At 44.5% G+C, this 22,067-nt stretch overlaps 1 protein-coding gene across 4 annotated transcripts in view; it reads left to right on the forward strand.

The window, feature by feature from the left end:
* Positions 1-22,067, forward strand: part of CTNND2 (catenin delta 2) — a 904,171-nt gene that overhangs the window by 522,073 nt on the left and 360,031 nt on the right. For all 4 annotated transcript variants that reach the window (XM_027605522.1, XM_027605518.2, XM_027605519.2 and 1 more), the window contains one exon: positions 1,134-1,704. In XM_027605522.1, the coding sequence (XP_027461323.1) occupies positions 1,134-1,704 (571 nt within the window). The remainder of the gene's footprint in view (positions 1-1,133; positions 1,705-22,067) is intronic.

Consider the following 22,067-nt stretch of genomic DNA (forward strand, 5'->3'; position numbering starts at 1 on the left):
AGTCTCTCTCCCCGTTCCCTCCATCTTACCCACTTCCTCCTTCCCACTCAGTTCCCACCCATTATTTCAAAACCTTCCTTCCCAGCTTCTCTCTGTCTCTCTCTCTCTCTCTCTCTCTCTCTGCGCACAATCCCAACCCCTTTTCACACCAGCCTGCTCTCAAAAACCTTTCTGCTCCTCCGGGAAAGCCTGGAAGATCCCAGACCTCCTGCCCAGAAGTGGTTGACAATGTAATGTTTTCATTCGAATGCAAATTTGTCTCTGGACAAGATTCAAGGAAAGTGCTTTTCCCTCCAACGGTCTCTCCAGCTCCACCCCAGCCCTTGTTGTCTTTTGTGTTCTTGTAAATAAATGAGAAGCAACTGGCTTTCAATTTGAAGACACAGCTGCAGGGGGCTCTTAAAAGCCAGCTAGAGAGAGAGAGAGAGAGAGATGCTGAAAGATTTGTTGCCCAGCGTTAAAATCTAGAAAAGGGAGGCTTTTTTAGTCTTGCGTTTGCAATTGCTCTGATTCCTCTAGAAATGCTTTATTGTTTTTTTTTTTTAATACTGAAAGACCCAGGGTATTTATTTTGACTTAATATTTTTTCCCTCCTTTTAACTTTTCTGGTACAAAACGAAGACTCACCACGACAATAGCAACAGAATAAACTCTGAGAAGTATGTTTATTCTTGATGTTCTCCAGATAAGTATGCAACTTAGCTGATTTTGGAGGTAGAAACTGTATCCAGTGAAATGACCTTGGGGGCCGGGGATTTAGTGCCTTGATTTCTCATCAGAAGGAAGGGATCCTGATGGCCCTGTTGGGTGGCCTGTTAAAATCTTGATGTGCCTAATGCGATGCCTCTGCTAGTGCCGAAACATCTTAGATATGTAAGCAGAACACTGTCCCACTCCCGGACGCGATTCCCACCCCACTGTCGGCCGGCCAGGTGTCCCTCCTGGCTGAAAAGACCCTGCCGGAGAAGATCGAGGGGCGTCTGCGTCCCGAGCCCACGCGCAGTGCTCCGCCGAGCGCGCCCGAATTTCCCTCCCTCGCCGGGGGGCCGGGCCGCACGGGGAAGGCGCGGGGGGGGGGTGCCCTTTGCTTCCCGCTGGCTAAGCGCGCGTGTTCTCTCCTCTCCCGCGCACAGGGCACCACGAGCCGCGCGGCGCACCTGGCAGGGCCCGAGCCCGCGCCGCCGCCGCCGCCGCCGCCGCGGGAGCCGTTCGCGCCCAGCCTGGGCAGCGCCTTCCACCTGCCGGACGCGCCGCCCGCCGCCGCCGCCGCCGCCGCCGCGCTCTACTACTCCAGCTCCACGCTGCCCGCGCCGCCGCGCGGGGGCTCCCCGCTGGCCGCACCGCAGGGCGGCTCGCCCACCAAGCTGCAGCGCGGCGGCTCAGCCCCCGAGGGCGCCGCCTACGCCGCGCCGCGCGGCTCGTCGCCCAAGCAGTCGCCCAGCCGCCTGGCCAAGTCCTACAGCACCAGCTCGCCCATCAACATCGTCGTGTCCTCGGCCGGCCTGTCCCCGATCCGCGTGACCTCGCCCCCCACCGTGCAGTCCACCATCTCCTCCTCGCCCATCCACCAGCTGAGCTCCACCATCGGCACGTACGCCACCCTGTCGCCCACCAAGCGCCTGGTCCACGCGTCCGAGCAGTACAGCAAGCACTCGCAGGAGCTGTATGCCACGGCCACCCTCCAGAGGCCGGGCAGCCTGGCAGGTAACCGGCTCGCTGTCCACTTTCCGCGGCTCCGCCCCGGGTGGGGGACAACCTGGGCGCTTTGTAGGGGAGCGTGCAGGACGGAGCAGAGTGCGGGCCTTGAGCGGGAACTCAGGCTGGGCGTGTCTGTGGGCCAGTGTGCGGCATCTGCAGGATGTAGAGAAAGCCGGGCTGTCCCTAGGCTACGTTAGTGTCTAAACTGAAATATGCCAGTTACTTCTTTGGGAAGTAATGCAGTCTCTCAAACTAACGTCTCTCAATCTCTCTCTCTCTCTCTCAGTCTCTCAATTTCTCTCTTCCTTCTTCTGTCTCTCTCCAATCCGAAGACTAAGACATCCATAAAATGAAGTCAAATTTAATAAAGAACCATGCAGACCTGTTGATGATATCCAGAAAAAGAGCAAAGCAAATAAAATTGCAGAAGCTCCATGATCACCTATAGTTACCTCCATTTCGTTGTAGAAAAATGGGAGGTTTTCCCAAAGCAGCCTTTCAATTTACATAGATTTCCAGAGTAGTGAGAAAGTAACCAATGATTGATTGCCTTGAATTGTTACTACTTTGTTATGGCTCTAACTTATTCAGTTTTTTTTAATATTATGTCTAAATTTAGTTACTGGGAAAAGTAAAAGACTCCCCCATACTCATTGCATTTACATAGTTTCCCACAGTGGGGGAAGAATAACCAGTAATGAAGTCCCTTGAATTTATTACCTGCTTATTATAGGGACCGAGGGGTTGGGCTTGGACTGGGTTTGTGATAAGAAACCTGCTTTTTCTCTGCCAATTCAGAGGAGGTGACATTTCTGTGGTCGTTTATGCCCATCAAAGACCAGGCTGAGCTGGTGCTTCTCTGCTGGTAGCACCATCTGCTCAGCTTAAACAAGACACTGTGATTGAAGACTAATGTTTTGTCTCCTAAAGCACCTGACAATGAACCCAGATTTATTGTTGATTTTTTTTCCTCTTATGAAAGTATTTGGTAATTGTGTCACTCTAGTAACAGATGCTGTGCTCATATGTTTCCTTTCTTGACATAAATAGATGACTGTGAAGATAAATAGGATTAAAAAAAGGGGGGGGGACTTGTTGCATACAAGAGGCAGGTGTCCAAGGTCTGCTTTAATGCAACAAGTAACTGCCAGTGTGGACGGGCCTGGTATAGCAGGATGCAGGCTGGAATTCCAGTGCCCCCAAATTATGCTGGCTGTGTTTACTGAAATGAAAATACTCTCTCTCACGCTCCTTAAGAGAATTTTGGAGGTAGATGATCATTAATGCCCACCCAGAGACTGTACCAAAGTAAGAACTCAGGATTAGCAGTCTGGACGGCAGAGGTGGCTAGGAGACATGCATGGAAACTTTTGTGTACAGAAGTTTGGAAACTTCGTTTTATACATTTGTAAAATAAGTTACTAGATCAGTCAAGGAGTGGGGAACCAACTGCAGAGCCTGTAGGTGACTTAAACCGCCCTCCTTGCTCTTCTCAGTGGCCACAGGGGGAGGAGCCTGAGCCCCAGAGAGCCCCGTGGCTTGCCAACAGCCATTGCATTTCCTGTGCAAACCTGGGGAACGAAACCAAGAGCTTAGCTCCCAACTCTTTCTCCTGCTGATTATATGGCCTAAACGTGTGCTTGCTCCACTCAGTCATCTTAGTGAAAATAGGGAGTATGGGTCTGTTGGGGAGTGTGAATGGGGCAGAAGGAAAGCCTTGCTGTTCTTTATGTCACTGAATTTAGGAGGAGGTTTTAAAAGTAAATATGAGGTGAAGAATCGCTTACTCTCTGTAAAACCTTGAACGACTGTTTCTGAGGGTTTGGTGTGTGTGTGTGTGTGTGTGTGTGTGTGTGTGTGTGTGTGTGTGTGTGTGTGTGTGTGTGTGTGTGTGTGTGTGTGTGTGTGTGTGTGTGTGTGTGTGTGTGTGTGTGTGTGTGTGTGTGTGTGTGTGTGTGTGTGTGTGTGTGTGTGTGTGTGTGTGTGTGTTTGGGGATAAGGAGGTGTTGGCCAGGAAGAGGCGCACTTCCCATGAGTGAGATCCACACAGTCCATGCGTCCTCTCTTGCCTCTGCATTTCCAGCCGTCCCTCAGATTCTCTTTCATCATGCTTCCTGGTAGGAAAAAAAAAATCAATGTGCCATTGACGATTCTTAATTTTAGAGCTAACCGTGAACACTTTAATGTTTGCATTATTTGTTCAAAATGCATGCTTTTAAATATTCATTTAAAGATTTTTCTCATGCAAATTGCTGCTGGTGGTTTTTGAGTTTAAAATTACTCTATAGCTCTGCATAAATACTTGAGTGGCAGAAGATCAGATTCCCCATTTAGAAATTAGAAAACTATGGCCCAGGAACGGTATGGGGACAGACTCTAACATTTGAAAGAGATCCAGAATAGTGGAGCTTGGGGACCCCACACCTAATCTGTGTGTTTGATACCATCCCAGGCATCATAGAGTTTGAAGCCCCTGGCTTGCTAATTGAAAGCACAATTGAAGTCAAGACTGAAAAATAGCTTTTGGATGCTCAGGGTTGTGATTTTGGAGACTTGTCAGTGATAACTACGAAGTACAAATATGGGATAGGGAGTGACTTTCACTATTGAATGAGTTAATTCATTCAATAATTATTAAACACCTCTTATGTTCCAGCACTGATTTAGACCCTGGGGATACAGCAGTGATCAATATCAACCCAAATCCCTGGCCTTGTTTCAAATGGAGAGGACAGAAAATCAGCATGATAAATAGTTTTGGTAGGGTGGCCAGGGAAAGCTCTAATTAGAAGGTGACTTTTGAGTCCGTCATGAAGGAAGGGAGGGAGCTGACCATATTAATATGTGGGGAACCGCATGCTGAACAGAAGGAGTAGCAAGTTCCAAGGCTGGTAAAGGGGGTTATGTCTGATATGTTTACAGACCAGCAAGGAGTCCAGTGGGGGTGGATCAGCGAGAAGGAGGGCAAAGAAATGACAAGAGGTCAGCAAAGTGAACAGCCAGGTCGGGGTGAAAGGGAGAGCCTCGCACGTCTTGATGAGGACTTGAGGTGGCTAGCCGTGCCAAACCCATGGGAGCCATTGAGGATTTGGACCAAGGAGTGACACAAGCTGATTTCATTTATAATAGGGGCTGTCAGGCTGCTTTGTAGAGAATACATCGTAGGCGATCAAGAGCAGAAGCCAGAATACCAGTAGGGGGGTTATTGTAGTAATCTAAGCAAGAGAGCATTATGGCTTGGGTCAGGATGGTAGCAATGGAATTTATAAAAAATAGTGTGATTCTGGACGCATGTATATGGTAGAGCTGACCAGATTGTCTCACAGACCCAACACCCAGAAGAAGAGAGTCCCTGTGGGCTGAGGTGGGGCCAGCTGCAGAGGAGTCTAGTTGGATTGGTGGCAGTGCTAGTTAATATTAAGATCTTGGTTTTGAACATGCACCGTCTGTCCACCAGACCCAAAATACATGTGAACTTAGACAGTTGGATTCACAGGTCAGAGTTCAGGGGAGAAGCCCAGGCTAGAGATCACAATGAGGGAGTCACAAGCAGGTGGGCAGTATTTAAGACCATGAAGCTAGAAGAGATCACCTAGGGAGTAAGTGTAGAGAGAAGAGGTCCAAGGATCGAGTGCTGATTCCCCCCCCCACACACCCAACAGATCTAAAGGTCTGAGAGTTGAGAAGAAGGCCACAAAAAGAGATAACCAGAAGTGTAGGTCAGTGTCACTTCTGAGAAGCCAAGAGAAGAGCATACCTCAAGGTAGAAGATACTGTGTCGAGTGCAATTAAGAAGTCAAGGCAAAGGAAGACTGTTCGATGACATTGTTGAACAGTTTCGGTGAAGGATGGTGGGGAAATCCTACTGAAGGCAGGGTTGGTCCACGAAACAAGGAGAGGAGGGAAACTGGAGACTAAAACTGTGCAGAATGTTTCCAAGCAGTTTTTATGGCTTACCCACAATTATCTCCAGAGAGTCAAAGTTCTGTCTGAGGATTTCAAGCCATCAATTGTAGGGGGCACTTGGTAAAGAACATTCTTTGACATTTTCCACTAGATCTTCCCAGTGGCCAAGCTTTTATAAAGTGTGGCCAGAAATCTGGGAGTTCCAGCTCTCTGGGAAAACACCAAATTCAGATTAAACCTAGAAAAGTGTGATTGCTCTAGTGTTAGGTCATCAGGATCTGAAGACCTCTCAGAATGTTTTCTTTCTACCTCCTCTGCCTCCTTCTTGGTATCCTTTTCATCATATAACAGTGCCTGAGTGGAAACCCAGTTCTGCCTTGTCCAAGGTGTGTATTACACACCTTCTTGAAATGGTTCTTTCATCTGGGGGATCACAGTAGTATCTCTTTGTCTGATTTAGACCTAAATAAGAGAACGTGTATAAAGTACTAGCACATTTCCCGGCTCGGTGCAAGTTAATTCATTTTATTTAATAATACCACCATACTGACTTGGCTGTGTATGGAAGAAGTCATTCGTTTTTGCTTCAGACACAAAGGCGATCTTTTGAGTCTGAAAACGTATCAGTGTCTGTGTTGGACAGACAGAGATGAGTGAGAGATCATCTTTGCCCTCAAGAGACCCAGTTTCGGAACAGATACCTGAATGGACAATCTTAACCCCCGTGCTGGGATCCAGTAGATGTGGGTTCTGTGGGAACATCCTGCAGAGACATCTTACTGTCGTGTCAGATGTGGGCTGTGGATGCTTCCTTGATGTGGTAGCCCCAGAGCTAAGTGGTGTAGACGGAACTAGTGAGGAATGGTAGCTGGAACCAAGTCCAAGAGTAAAGAAGGTGGGGAGTGAGGGGTAGGGAGCGTGATGGGTAGAGAGTGCCAGCGGGTCAGGGTTTCCTGAGCCAGAAATGGATGGGAGAGGTGGTGGGGGGAGGGGGAGAGTAGAGAGTAGAAGAGATGAGTAGTAAGGGGCATGTAATTTCGTCCTTCCCTTAGACAGCTGACGTAAACCTATTTGCACGTTAAAAACTCCATTCCGGGGACTGAGTGGAGGATAGATTTACAAGAAGGAGCAGGCAGGGAGACACTTGGGAAAGCACTAGAATAGCCCATCCCTGCTCCCAGGGCTAGTTGTCAAAACTCCCCCTGCCCCCCACCTCCCCACACACACTTGTTTTGGAATGTGACAATCATAACTTATACCTGGTAGAGGAAGAAAGCTAAATAAACGGCATAACTAGTTCTTAGGTTTTCTCTTGACAAATAGGTTGCTTATTTTTTTCTTTTTGATAGTTTAAAAGTTAAATTTATTCATTTTGTGCATGATGAATAAAATTAAGTTTTAAAGAACCCCGTACTGCAGTATAAAGCATTTGCTATATGCCAGGCATTGTGCCAGACACTTTGCCAACTGTATCTCATGTAGTTTCCAACAACTTAACGAGGTAGGTGTGATTTTTGCCGCATCCTACAGATTTGGAAACTGAGGCTTCTCGGTGAGAAGTTACTTGCCCAGAGTTACTTGGCTAAGTGAAGGGGATGTGATTTGAACCGAGATCACTTTGAATCCAGCTTCTCTATCCTCTTAAACGTACGTGGTATTGGGACAGAGGCAGTATATTTTTTGTTAATGAAGAAAAACACCAAGAATATAGAAATACAGTCCCAGTTTTTAATTTATTTAAGTAACTAGTGATTTTGAAGAAGCAAAAATATCTCAAAAATGTGTCAGTAATCCTATTGAATATGACTTTACCAGTACCTATTTTTTATTCACTTTTGTAAAGGGAACAGCATGATCCTTCCATTTTCTGCTTTAGAGCAAAATTAATCCTATTAAGAGGAGAAATCTGAGTTGTAAATAGGTATTAAAGTTAAGTCAAACATCAGAAGCTTATTTTGAGGCAAAAATGAAATGAATTAAAGGCAGATTCTTAACCAATAGTTACAGCCAAAATTGGCTTCATATGGACAAGAATTTTGTCAAGGCATGTTCCTCTTTAACCGCTGCCAAGTGGACTTAAACTCAGTATTTAGAGTGTATCACATACTAGAAATCCCCAATTCCGCATATTTGGTGATTTCAACTCCATTCTTTGACTTTTTAATGATTCCAGGTGCACCTGTTATAAGAAAGAAAGAAGCCCCACCTAATGCCATCTAAAAGCTTTGCAGCCTCCACTGTCGGGTTCTCAAAGGAAACATGAACTCTACTCAAATAATGAGCGAGTTTGTGTAACACACAACACTGGGGATGTGGGCTGAATGCAACACGACATCTGTCCATTGGCTGCTGCTGTTCCTTTCAATCGCCTTTCCCGAAGGTGATCTTCCCCTGCCAGTGGACACTCAATCAGTTTTTGTGAACCTTCTGCTCACCCTTAAGTAAAGCAAAAATTTCTAGTTCAGATTCACTAATTCGAATGTGATCAGCCTGTGATATCAATCAACACTTTAATCTTCTTTCAAAGGCAGTGAAGGCTGATTTTTCAACCAACATTTCCGGGTAGCGTTTTGGAGCTAGGCCTCCCTGGGGTCTCCTCCCCAGCCTCTGAAGTTCCATGGCATTCCCTGCTGGCCACGCCTCTCAGGTCCAGCCTCTTCCTCAGAAGCTCTTGCTCTCAGCACTCAGTCCCGGTCCAGGCTATGTTCTAGATCAGCATATAACAGAGTCTCTCTCCTGCGTGCTGCATTCTGGCATCCTGCACCCAATGTCCCTCCCCTACTTCCACCAACAAAGTGATTGTTCTGTCAGCCATTTGGCCTCTAGAATTCTGGACCCTCATCTTACAAGCAGGGGACTCAAGTCCAAGTGGTCCCATGGAAGCCCACCATCTCCAGGCTTTCCCTCCAAGAGCACAGAGACTAAAATGTCTTCAGCAAACTTCCTTTGTCCTTGGTGACCCCTGCCTCCATCTTCCCAGAGCCCAAGATGCACAGAAATGGTGACCAGACATCCTTTGTCTATGTCCATGCCAAACTCACATCCGGGAGACTGTCATTGTAACATCCCATTACAGTAAGTCAGTGGCTGGGTCTGGAACTAAATGTTTGGAATGCTAGGTGGCCCAAAAGGCCTACCTGATGTCTTTTGTGTTGATCCACAGAAACTAATACCTCCCCTTCCCTTCCTACCGCATGGCAGCCTTGCTAGTTAAAATGGGGCAAACAGGTCTTTTTTGTACCTTTGTAGGAAAGTGAAAACTTTGCGTAGAATTCTATCAGCCTTTCCAGTATCACTGACACTTATATTTCAATCATGCTTTAATTTAACTAGGAAAATATACGTTAAAAATATGAGAATGTGTCTTAGACAATGGTTCAAGATGGCATACTCTGTCCATGCATTTGCCTCCCCTCTCTCCAGATCCTCAGAAAAATAAAGTACAGAATTACAACGGGTGAGCCATAAAAGAGACAAGAACACAGAGGCCAGCAGGTGGGTCTCATCAAAAACAAGCCATGAATTTTCTAGAAAGCAAAATAGATAGGAGTGATGAGCAATTAAAACATAGAATTTTCTCCCAAGAATCTGTTCTGTCAGCATGGCGGAGGTGGACTGGCAGTCTTCGATGAATTCTTGGACAGGCTCAGTTATCAGGGTTGAGCTGGGGTCTGGGGAGAGAAATGGGGCTAAAGACGGAGGGATTCTTTGGAAGTCAGTGCTTGGCACAACTTCAAGTCAGCTTCTTCCTCCCACTCACATACCCTCTTGGCTACCAAGATGGCGACCCTGTGGCCTGTGCTTACTCCAAGGTGAAGAGCAGGAGTGGTCTCCTGAAGAAACTGGACAAGCTGAGAAAGTTAGACTCTGGTTTGGCTGCCGGTGGCCTGGACAAAATTTGTATCACACAGGCATGTGGGTGGTATGCTGGAACAGGGCTAGGCTGCCCTTCACCCTCTCATCCTCGAGGAAGAATGCCAGCGCATATGCCCTACCCTCACCATCATAAATTCTAACTGAGGGTTATTTAGTGGGAAATACTTCCATTTATGTTGTAGTGGGAGAAACGAATGCCAGGTTTTTCTTTCTCAAATATGATAAATTAGTAGGGATTACTGAGGAATTGGGGAGAATTAGTGGCATGAAAAAAAATAGAAAAATGAACTGTCTCTCAGAAGAAACACATAATGTACAGAATAAAAGAGATTAAAGGAAACAAGGAAAAACTTTAGAATCAGTACTGAGAAGGATTTAAGAAGATCTTGTGTTTATTAAATAAGAACTGCGTGATATATGAGAGGATCAAAGAACAGGAAAATCTTTATAGGCTGTAAAACTATCACTACCCAAATAAAAAATCTGATAGAACGAGTGGGAAGTAGTCAAGGAAATCGAGTACTCAGATGGTAGCCGTATAAGGAAGGAGAGAGAAACTCTGAGAGTAATGCAATAATAATGCATACAAGATACATCCAAGAGATTTAACACATTTTCGGAGTCCAAGAAAGAGAATGGAGGGAAGCAAGCTACCAAAGAAGTAATACTACAATTCCTCAGGGCTGAAGGACTTGTACCTTCATAGGAAATGCCCCATGCTCAGAATAGGACATGTCCCCATTCCTCACCCTGAAATTTCAAAGCACCAACATAAAGACCCTCAGGCCACTGGAGATAAATAAAACAGATGCCTCCTGATTTGCAGTAGCAATACCGGGGGCAGGGGAGGGGGACGAACAATCAGCTGATGTGCTTAAAGTTCTGGGGGAAAGTTTTTTGTTTTTTTTTTTTTAAGATTTTATTTATTTGACAGAAAGAGAAACAGCCAGAGAGGGAACACAAGCAGGGGGAGTGGGAGAGGGAGACGCAGGCTTCCCACGGAGCAAGGAGCCCGATGCAGAGCTCGATCCCAGGACCCTGAGGTCATGACCTGAGCCGAAGGCAGACGCTTAACAACTGAGCCACCCAGGTGCCCCGGGAAAGTTATTTTTAACCTAAATCTATACCTAGCCAAATTATCCATATAAAGGCAGAATCAAATATCTTCAGTCTTGCTAGTTCTGATAAAATGGATTTCCTACACCCCCTTTCCTAGGTTACAGCACTCAGTGGATGTGTCCCAGGTGAGTAAGGGCATAAAACAGGAGGAAAACATGGTACCCAGGAAACAGTGTATACTGACCAGCAGGATGGTGCAGAGAAGTCTCGGGGGGAAAAAAGATAGCTGGACAGTAAGCTAGCAAACAAAGAAAGGTGGGACCCACCACATAAATGGTGACAGACGTGAATGTTGGCCTAAGTCCCCAGGAGTCTGGGTAATTTTAATATCTAAGGGCTGAAGAAGTAAAAGAATGAGTTAAGAATAATGAGCTTAATTGTAGCTGAGGAAAAAAGAATTGTTCTTACATTGCTTTGGGTTCCACAAATACAGAAGGCAATGTTTAAGAAAATGGTTGAGGTCAGACAGGTGTGGGTGCATCTGTTATTGGTTGGTTCCATCAGTTACTTGCTCAGTTACCTTAGACAGTTGAGTTCTACTCAACAAGTCTTCACTGAGCACCTGTTCTGTGCTGGGTGTTCTTCTAGGTGGTGGACACATACCTGTAAACAATAGAGGCCAAAGCCCCTGTCCTCTTGGAGGTATGGTCTAATACGGGTAGGATATTCTATAGTAAGAAGAGCCGTGGGGAGAAAGAGTAGGGATGTCAGAGGGTGGGGCAGCCAGGAAACTCTCCTATCTCCATAGATAGGGTGTTTACTAAGCAAACACTTGAAGCAAGGAGGTAGGAAGCCATGTGCCTATCTGGGGAAGAATGACCCAGGCAGAGGGACCAGCCAGCGGAAAGACCCTGAGGTGAAATCATGCTTGGCCTGTTTGGGGAACAAAATGGGCCTTCTCTGAGATTGTGTATCCTGTAGTGGGGATAACAATACTGTGACAATTATACAAGACATTACAAAGATCATATAAGATGGAGATCCTTCCTATCCATTTTCTATTACCATGCCCACCTTAAACGGGCTCAGTGAATTAGAACTTTTGTTACCGTGCAGAATCATGGCATCAACCAAGCTCTGCTGGAATGCCAGATGTAAATAAGATGGCAGTGATAACTCCAGGGGTCTTGTTGGACTGGAAGGAGGGTGGGCGTGACATTAGTTCCCAAGTGGCTTATAATACTATGTAGTTGTGATATGTGCTATGAGAGAGGCCCAAGGTCTGGATCATCCCAAACGGGAAGGCACATCCAGATGGGAAGATCAGGAAAGAGTTCTTGGTGGAGGCAGCATTTGAGGTTGGGTTTAACAAAACACTCCGGTGACAGGTGCAAACAGGAGAAGAGGTGTATAGCTTGGGAGGGTCGGGTTCCATATTAGTTATGAATTAGCCGCCCAGGGGTGCCATGAGTCCTGGTGGCTTTAAGGACAAGCTTGGGGCACTGAGGCATGCTGATTGCACATTATCCAGGGTCTGCTCGCCTGAATTCACTCTGAGGAGGTATGACCACATTGGGGAGGCACTGGGGAGCTAGTAACAGCTTTGCTGAGAAGGATTTCTTTATCCCACTTTTTTTTAAAGATTTTATTCATTTATTTGACAGAGAGGGAACACAAGCAGGGGGAGCAGGAGAGGGAGAAGAGGCTTCCCACGGAGCAGGGAGCCTGATGTGGGGCGTGATCCCAGGACCCTGGGATCATGACCTGAGCCGAAGGCAGATGCTTAATGACTGAGACACCCAGGCGCCCCATCCCACTTTTTGAAATAAAATTTTATTATTATTTAAAAAACTTTATTTTTTAATTTTATTTTATTATGTTATGTTAGTCACCATACAGTACATCATTAGTTTTTTTTTTTTTTTTTTTTAAAGTATCATTAGTTTTTGATGTAGTGATCCATGATTCATTGTTTGCGTATAACACCCAGTGCTCCATGAAATACATGCCCTCCTTAATACCCATCACCGGGCTAACCCATCCCCCCACCCCCCTCCCCTCTAAAACCCTCAGTTTGTTTCTCAGAGTCCATCATCTCTCACGGTTCATCTCTCCCTCCGATCCCCCCCCTTCATTTTTCCCTTCCTTCTCCTAATGTCCTCCATACTATTCCTTATGTTCTACAAATAAGTGAAACCATATGATAACTGCTTGACTTATTTCACTTAGCATAATCTCCTCCAGTCCCATCCATGTTGATGTAAAAGTTGGGTATTCATCCTTTCTGATGGCTGAGTAATATTCCTTTGTATATATGGACCTCATCTTTATCCATTCATCTGTTGAAGGGCATCTCAGCTCTTTCCACAGAAAAAACTTCATTTATTTGAGAGAGAGAGAGCCCGAGCAGAGGGAGGGGCAGAGGGAGGAGCAGGCTCCCTGCTTGATCCCAGGACCCTGAGATCATGACCTGAGCCAAAGGCAGACGCTTCACTGATTGAGCCACCCAGGCGTTCCTCACTTTTTTTTTTAAGTAAGGGGCCATGAGACATTTTTTGAAAGCATAAATTCTCTGGAAGGCCCTGTAAGCTTCCTTTCGCTTGGGGTCAAGGATCCCAGAAGCCTGCACGTGAATATTTGAGACGTTGCTTGGAGGTAGGGTGAGGGTGTGCGGGAAGTTTGAAGAGAAGTGGATTAAAATGGGACCTGTTCTGCTCCCCACTCCGCTCCCTAAATGAACCAACTCACGGGCAATTGTCTTTCCCCTCTTTGAGAACCAGGGGTCATGTGCAGCCAGATGTTTTGCTGGTCCTGAACCCTGAGAATCCGTTTTGGTTCCTCAGTGCTGCAGATCGGATAGGTGGCAAGGAGAAACAGGTGTTTACCGGGAAACTGCTTTTAGCTATAATATGCCATCAGGGAAGGAAATGACAGAATGCGAGGAAAGACGTGGAGATGCACACACACAGGAATTGGGTCTAGAAGCCAGACTACAGGTGTACCATTCATGCTTGCGTTTCTGGGCTATTGGCCATGCCGACTGTATTTTCCTGGCTGGGTCCCCAGCACTCAGCAGTGGGGAAAGCCTGGCTGATGTCCGACCGGGGGTGTGGGTTTTCCCTGCTCCTCAGGCAGGGCATTGGAGGTAAAATATTCCTGGGTTGGTTTTTACTGATTACTCCTTTTAGGTCACAGGTGTTGATTAATTTGAGCAAATGGGCCTTTGTGCTGGCCACTCACTTTACTTGTGAGCATCAGCTCAGCGGTGATTGTTCACTGACAGCTTCATAAATATGATGCTTTTAAATATTTATTTTCTTGTTATCTAAGCAACAGGGATTATGTGGAAACCAACTATTTTAGTAGATGTACAAATAACCTTAAATAATTAGTAACTTAAAATCTCTCAAAATGCAGTCAATTTGCAACCAAGGCCACATCAAAATCCCTCCTGCCACTGTATTTAACCAAGGTGCGTTTTGTAGTTTTAAAAAATTTGCTATATATTTACTTCATATATATATATGTTATAATACATACAGTTTTTGATTATTGTGTCTTACATATTATAAATGACAAAAATTACTATACATACACTTGTATACATATGTATACGTGTAATATGTATGTATGTATTTTATATATACATATATATATATGCAGAAAATATCTTGAATTATCTTGCAATCCAGGCAGAGCCCTTGAATAGCAGGCATATGGGCTCCCTGAAGGAATCTAATGAGACCCCTGCATATTTCAGAACTCCTCACCAAGCCTCTTCTAGTAGGTATTCAACAACTACATTTTTCAAGATTTTAGTTTTAAGTAATCTCTACACCCAACATGGGGCTCGAACTTAACAACCCCAAGATCAAGAGCCTCATGCGCTACTGACTGAGCCAGCCAGGAACCCTTCAACAGATATTTCCGACTGACCTCTGTAGAGCTAGTTACGGGTGCAAGTGTTACATCCCATTGATAACCAGAAATCATCCTTAGCATAGAGAGAGGAACACAGAGAGAGAGAGAGCAGGTTCTCCTCGGAATGAGTGAACCATTAAAAACTTACCAGTAGCTGCCAGAAAGACTCAGTTCAATGCATGTTGAACATCTGTAAGATAAAGTGTCTGCTTCCTCACCTCTGAGTTTCAATGCATATTGAACATCTGTAAGATAAAATGTCTGCTTCCTCACCTCTCAGTTTCCCAGTTCTTTAGAAAGTGGCTTCCTGTATTTTTTTAGGCTGGGCTTGCAGCATTCACAGAGGCATGGACAGCAGTCCATGGAATGTCTCAGGCTTACCTATAGAGCTGGCAGTTCTTTGTGTGTAGTTCTAGAGAAGAGAGCATAAAAAACAGATAATGCCTATTCTGTGGGGTCTGTATACTGAGGATCTGCCCAGGATCCTGCAGGTAGGGACATGGCAGCAAAGGGAACCCAAAGAAAACCATTAATTATTTTGGCTGAGTGGACTTTAGTGGTCCCTCAAATTTCAGCTTGCTATGTAAACATCTTCAAATAGATCTAATAGCATTGATTTCTCCTGTTGGGCTTCCTAGATGGTGCCTGGGCACACAGGTGCTATGCTGTCGCAGAGGTCCCATGCTCATACTGAACCTCAAATGATGTCTGCATTTCCTGACTTCAGTCTTTGAGCTCCCCTAGAATGGACTGACAGTGCAATAAAGTCAAAATCTCCCTTATTAAGATAGGCTTCCCTTTAATAATTGATGCAGAAAAGGGAAGTCTATATACATTTCTCTTTAGAATGAAGAAAAGACACACACACACACACACACACACACACACACAGGGGTACTCAGTCAGGTCTTTACACTTGGCTGCTTAGAAGCATATAATGCTACAGTCCCCTCCATGGCTGAGCCAATTAGTTGGTCATTGTTGACATGACCACAAACAGCCCCTGTCACCTTGACAGCCCTCTAGCAAATATGTAGTATTTGTTTTGCACTGAACGAGTCAACACAGATTGATTTCTGTACTGGAAAAGCATTACCTACATCACTACCGAGCCATACGAATTGGTGGTTTAGTAGTAACTTCTTTGGATACAGAGAATGGATGAAAAATGGGGTGGGGGAATTATAAGTATGCATAGGTCTCGTCAGAGGTGCTTTGTATGAGAGGATTAATGTTTTAATAAATGTAACTGGTATTCCAGTGATAATTATGCAGATATAACGTAGTTACTAATTGGATTCTAAAACACACAAATACACTTCTTTAAAGCCTTTAACCAGAAAAGAATCAAGGAAAAATTTTAATCCTCCTCAAAACTGTTTATTACACAACATAATGTCTCTTCTCAGACTCTTTTTTTACATGCCAAATATTATGTCGAGTAAAATGATGGAAATTTAATAAAGTGTTGATAGAAGGAATTTATAAAATGTAAATGTAGAGCATGAGTAATCTGTGAAGCAGTTTACTTGCATTCCCCCCCATAAGTTATGTTGAAAATCAATGCTATCTTCTTCTGAAATTATCAACAGAGCCTCTCTGTGGGTGTTAGTAAGATATATAAAGGAGTGGGAGAATGATACAGGGAAAATACATTTTAACTTTGCATTATAAAAGCTAAATAATTTCTGGAAAGGAATTTGTACGGCCTATCTATGGTATAGCTAATACAATCTGATTAAAAAAAAAAAAAGACCTGTGTTCGAGATGCTGAGATGCAAAACATCTTAGTTCATGTATATGGCAAAATATTTAAACCACTTAGTGAAGAAAACTCCTTAAGCCCACTTTTGTCTGATAAAGCCTTTCTCCTTGTCTGTACATTGAGAATTCTGGTGCCCTTCGATGGACACATACAGCAAAAAATGAAAACTCAGCTTCAGTCCTCAAGACTTTGGGTCTTTTGAAGCCAAAATTTGTCTGTCCTGCTTTGCATCTCAACAAAAAAAGATGGGCCAGGAGCACCTTGTCCTGGCTTCTTTCCATGGAAATATCCATAATTATCCATAGTAATTAGGTCCTGAAGCCAGACCACAGATGTACTATTCGTGTATTGCACTGATGGGGTATTGAGAAGCAGCTGTCGAGAAATAAAATGACACTCATTGAATTTTATCTGCCTTGTTGATAGAGAAGAGTATCTATGTGAATATGAGACTGGCCATTAAAAACTCTGGTAAGTGACTAATTAATAAAGCACAAAATCATAGATTGCTCTGCATCACTAGTTAATTAGGACAATAGATAGTGGTGAGCCTGGCTCCTGGTCCGTTCCACCCAGAACACGGCTGCCAAAACCTGCTCTCAGGGCGGAGATGGGGTTAGACGCAAATTTTAAACAGGAGACCCCTCCTGGGTAAAATTAACATTCACAGATTAAACTTGTTTACAAGTTAATGTCAGAAGACTTTAATTACAAGTCTGAAGTCAAATTATGTCACCCTTCTGTACAAAGATATTACAATTCACAATTCACCCCTGCTAATTTCTTATCTGCTCTGTGTCAGCTGAGAAGGACGTGAGGTGTCCGGGCCAAGTGTTTCTGGGAGTCATTCTATCAGCTTCTTCGGGACTGTCTCTTATTTGGACGGTTGTGGTTACAGTGAAGTTATTTTCAGAAAGATTCCTGAGTGTTCACAGGACATGTGATTGTCACTGCAAGGACCCCAGCCTCACCTGAGATAGAAAATCAGGCAACCTCCAGCCCCAATGTCCCTTCCCGGAAATCACACTGCATCCAACCCAAAGACATTTTCTGGAGACCCACAGAAGCGAGAGGAATGGGAGAGGCAGGAAATGCCCTGCAGTCTATGCTGTCGACGGTCTGTGAACTTGGAGGGGGGGTATTTCCCACCAGGAGGTTAACTGCAGTGCATTCCCCCGCTGGAACACCAACTGTCTTGTATACCCCTCCTATTCTCAAAGGTACTGCTGCCTTCCTGCAAAGTTCAGAAACTGCACCTTCCTCCAAGAGGAATTACTCCCTCCCCCCCCCATTCAAGAATGGATATTTCTATGAATGTTTTAAATCTCCAGCCTTAGGTGTTCTGCTGAGAACCACACCTTGACATGCACTCCTCAAGACCCCAAATCTGGCCCCAGATCTACCAGCTAGACCTAGATCCCTTTTTAGAGACACCTGGGGAGTGTTTGAGCTCTTCCGTCCCCTGGGCCCATCCACTCAGGTCCTAATTCAGTAGTCTGGAGTGGATCCCCAGCCTCAGTACTGTTAAAAAGGCTTCCAGGTGAACGCCGCGTATGTCCTCCCAGGGTTGAGAAGCCCCGAGCAGAACCCTTGCATAGGTGTGCACTGTGGCAGTGCAGGGACCGTAGACCCGTGCTTCCCCAGAACCCATCAGGAAGCCTAACAATAGCAGCAAACACATTCCAGTCCACCCAGATCCAAAACGTCTGCCCTCTACAGGAAAGATGCGTTTTTTTCCCCTAAGAAGCTAGCCTGCTCACAAAGGCTTTTACAGGTCCCTTAGGATCTGGGCCTTGGCCACCTAGAGCCAAGATCAGTCACTCTGCGGCAGTCCACGTGGGGAAGCCTGACCCCTAGGCCAAGGCAACCCAAGGCAGCCGGTGCGATGCCCGTATGTGGTGGCCAGCACAGCCATGCTCGGAAGCCAGGTTCCAGGGTGCCCACTGAGGCCCCATCAGCATCTGACTACACCTTCAGCCTGCACCTGTGCTGAGGCACTCATGCTTGCTTCATAAGGCAGGGAGAGAATAAGGAATCCATATGTCTGTCTCCAGAAGGATGCCACAGTTGAAGTCCTCTAGCCACCAAGATACGTGTCCGTAGCTAAACCAGTACGCCCTGGCTTCTCGAAGGGTGGTCTGCAGACCAGCAACCCCAGCGTTGCCAGAGAACTTATAATAAAAATGCAGAACCTCAGACCTGCTGAGTTAGAACCAAAATTTTAATCGGGGGACTCATGCCGTTGGTGTTTGGAGAAGCCCTGAAATACGTGGCTAGTTCATTTGGAGCTACTCTTTATCTACCCTGAAATAAATCAAAAGCCAACAACAAGGACAGGTGCCAAACCACCCTGTTCAGGCTAGTTGTTTCACTAGTACCGGTCCCATCCTAGACAAGTGTGTTTCCGCAGGCTCTTCTTTAACTTGGGGTTGGGTGTGAGTTTTGCCCTAGTACGCCATCCTCTTCACGGCAGACACAGAACCCGCGACTGCAAATAAACAGAAACGGGCCATCCTAAGAAAGCGAAGATATCAGATATTACTCATTACACCCCGTGACCGCTGTCTCGCTACTCTCCATACACCTGCCTGTCACAAAAGGAATTGGACAAAAGAAGCCTGTTTTTGTCACAGCTTGGGAAGAAATGCTCGTGGTTAGAGAGAAAATCCAAGAATGAGGGACACCTGCTATTATAGGGGACCAGATCCCATGGGCACATGTATTGCTGCTTCCTGGCCAAGTGATTTTCACTTTTAAGTTATTCTCCGCGCAAAGTATTGGAGTCTCAGTAGATTACAGTATTTGGTAAAAGGTGTGGTGAGGTTTCATAATTACATTAAGTTGTATTGGAAAGCTCATCATAGAGTGACAGGAACAAATCCTGTGTTTTGTACCTTGTCAGAGACTGCATGAGCGTTTAACTTATTTGTGATAGCAGCAAAGTTTCCATAATATATGAAAATCTAGGACTTATGAAGTCGATGAAACAGGAGGGCATTTTCCAAAGCTTTCCAAAACAGACTTTTCGCAGAATCAACTTATATCATCAGATGGCCCTCGTACATTGAAATTATTAAGCTCCAATGCAGATTTTATCATTCATTTGTACGAATTAATAGTCTCCCTTCCAAACGTCTGTCTGAAATATGGCTCATAGCCTGTATAGGAAATGTGTTCATATATTTTAACATTTACAACAACTTAAGATAAGATGTCAAACTAATTCAGCGAATTAATGATCATTTGCAAATGAAATTTAGCACATGGACTTAACTCAATATCCATAGGAAGTCCTTCGGGGGTCCTTTAAATACTTAAATTAACTTGTGAATTAGCATAGAGGTAGGGAGTAAGTTTTGGAATTTTGATTTGAGTCAAAAGCAAAAACCAAGAATTAAACAAGTAAATCTTCATTATGGCAAGGTATTCCTTAGATCAAAGATGTAATATTGTATCTTTCAGCAATTTACTTAGCACACACTTACGATACGGTATTGTTAACCAAAATTACTTTTTATTTCTAAAAGTGCTTATTTGTTGGTATCATTTTTTCCTCTTGAGTTTCATAATGACAAATATCAAGCCAGAATTTTTAAGAGGTTCAAAATCCACAGAATAACTCTTCCAAGGCCATAAACTCAGGGAGCCCAGGGTTTCTACCTGCATGAGCCAAGCCTCCTGGCCACGTTGCTCAGGGATGTCAGTGTATCAGCAGGGATCAGACCTCCGAAATCAGTATTCGGCGACGGAAAAGGTACAGTGGGGATTTGCGAGGGGAAAATCTGTTCCCATTCCAGAAACCACTGTTCTCTTTGGAAGTTCTATTCTACCCTTCTGAGATGTAGTTTCACTAAGAAACATCGATGTATGAACTAAAGTCACAATTTTTAAGAAACCTGAATGCCAAAGATTTTACTCTGGACTTTTCTTCATAGCACGGGAAGTTCATAGCTCTTCTTCTGAACACAGTTCATTATGTCAGAAATGAAAACACTTGTCTCTGTCTCCTGTTCACACGCACGTTGAGTCAGTTTGCTCTGGCCAACTGACCTTTGCATCATTTAGGTCTTCATTTTCTCCTTCCACTTCTTTGCCGGTGAGCGTCTGAAGCTGGCTCCCGGATTTGAAGAGAACAGATCGATGGCAGTATGTCGATGGCAGTATGTCCTTAAGAACCTAGTATTAATATAGCCAAATGAAAACACGCAAATATTTATTTCTTTGCAAAAGCAAGTGAATTCACATTAAAGGGGCATAAATTAGATAGTATAGAAATAACACAAATGGATCCCAATGAAAACCAGAATGAACTTCTTCCATTCTGTCTGGTAAAGTAATCAGCATAATCTGATAGTAAATTCTATTATTTGAAGAAAGCAAGAAATGACAAATTGAATGTTGCACAACACATTAGCTATTTATCTCTTTCTTTTAAACATGCCTATCTCCTGTCTCCCTATTTTATCTCAAACAGAGGTCTCTCAGTGTGATCTCTGCAGTTAGAATCACAAGGTGAGGTGTTGCCTGTTAAACACAAATTGCTTCTCCCTGCTCAGATGGATCAAGTCTGAATCTTTTGGGGTTGTGTCCAGGAATCAGCCTTTCAAAGAGTTTTCCCCAGATACTTGGGGAAGAAGGAAGGAAGAATCTGAAGGTGAATCTTCGGTTTGCAGTCATGAGCTTCTTAGGTGTGATCTTCCATTGAATATTCCAACTCCCATTGATAAAAATGTGGTTGCTGGGATTGTGAAATTTTGAGTTAAAAAGAAAATCTGTTCAGTTCTTACAACCAGTTGTCGTCTGAACTCATAAAGCGTCCATACACTGTGTTTCTTTTTAAAGACAATATGGATTAAGTAGGTACTAATAAAATCACTTCTATAAATATCATGAAATGAATCTCCTACAGAGGGCCTTTGCTCATACTGCTGGTTCCTCTGAGAAACACACGGATCTTCCTCCAGTATGGTTCTTTCTCTGGCCTTATGAAGTTTTCTGCCGAAATGCCAGATAAGCAAAAAGAACTTTCTTGACCACCTTTTCAAAACAGTATTCCCCCACCGGCACTTTGTCTGCTCTCCCCTTACCCTACTTCACTTTTCTTCAGTACCTTTATCCCCTGTACTTACTTGAATGGGATGACTTATTTTCAAGGCCAGGGACCTCATTTGTCTTAAGCACCCTGGTGTCCTCAACATCTTGAAGTTGCCCAGACACCCAGCAAATATGTGTTGAATGGATGAATCTGTTGATTAGTAAGGACTAACTGGTGCATAGAAACAACATATAAAATTCAGCATGTAGAAATTTATTTGCACATCAGTCTAGAAGTGATAAATGTTTCATATTGTTGGTCAGAATGAAAACGGTGCCTGCCGGACTCTGACCCAAGGAAGGTGTGGTGTGGTGTGGTGTGGTGTGGGGGAATGAGACAAGCCCTTTCAGCTGCATGATCATCTCTGGTGTCAAGGCTCCCTGCAGATCTGTTGCTGGCTTCCTCCTGGATTAGCAGATGTTTGTTAGCTTTAATTTGTAGGTTCAATTTATGCTATATCCCTTTCTAAAAAGGATCACACCCCTTCTTGGACATTTCAATCTTTCTTTCCCTTTTGGACTTCATTCCTGCGATCTTTGCAATCATCCATTAAAAAGCAACACTAAGGTAGACTTTAAGATTCTTGCTCCCTGCCTAGGACCCTTGGTCATTAATGTCTGATTCATGGTGCTAGGACAGATTTCCTCATGTACAGTTAATGCTTGTAACAGAAGATTTTCACATGGCCCTCAGATCACGTCACCCTTCAGAAGATCATCGGGTCCTCTTATTGCTTGTTTTGGGTGT

This window comes from Zalophus californianus, chromosome 5 (assembly GCF_009762305.2).
Source record: "Zalophus californianus isolate mZalCal1 chromosome 5, mZalCal1.pri.v2, whole genome shotgun sequence".
NCBI classification, from domain to species: domain Eukaryota; kingdom Metazoa; phylum Chordata; class Mammalia; order Carnivora; family Otariidae; genus Zalophus; species Zalophus californianus.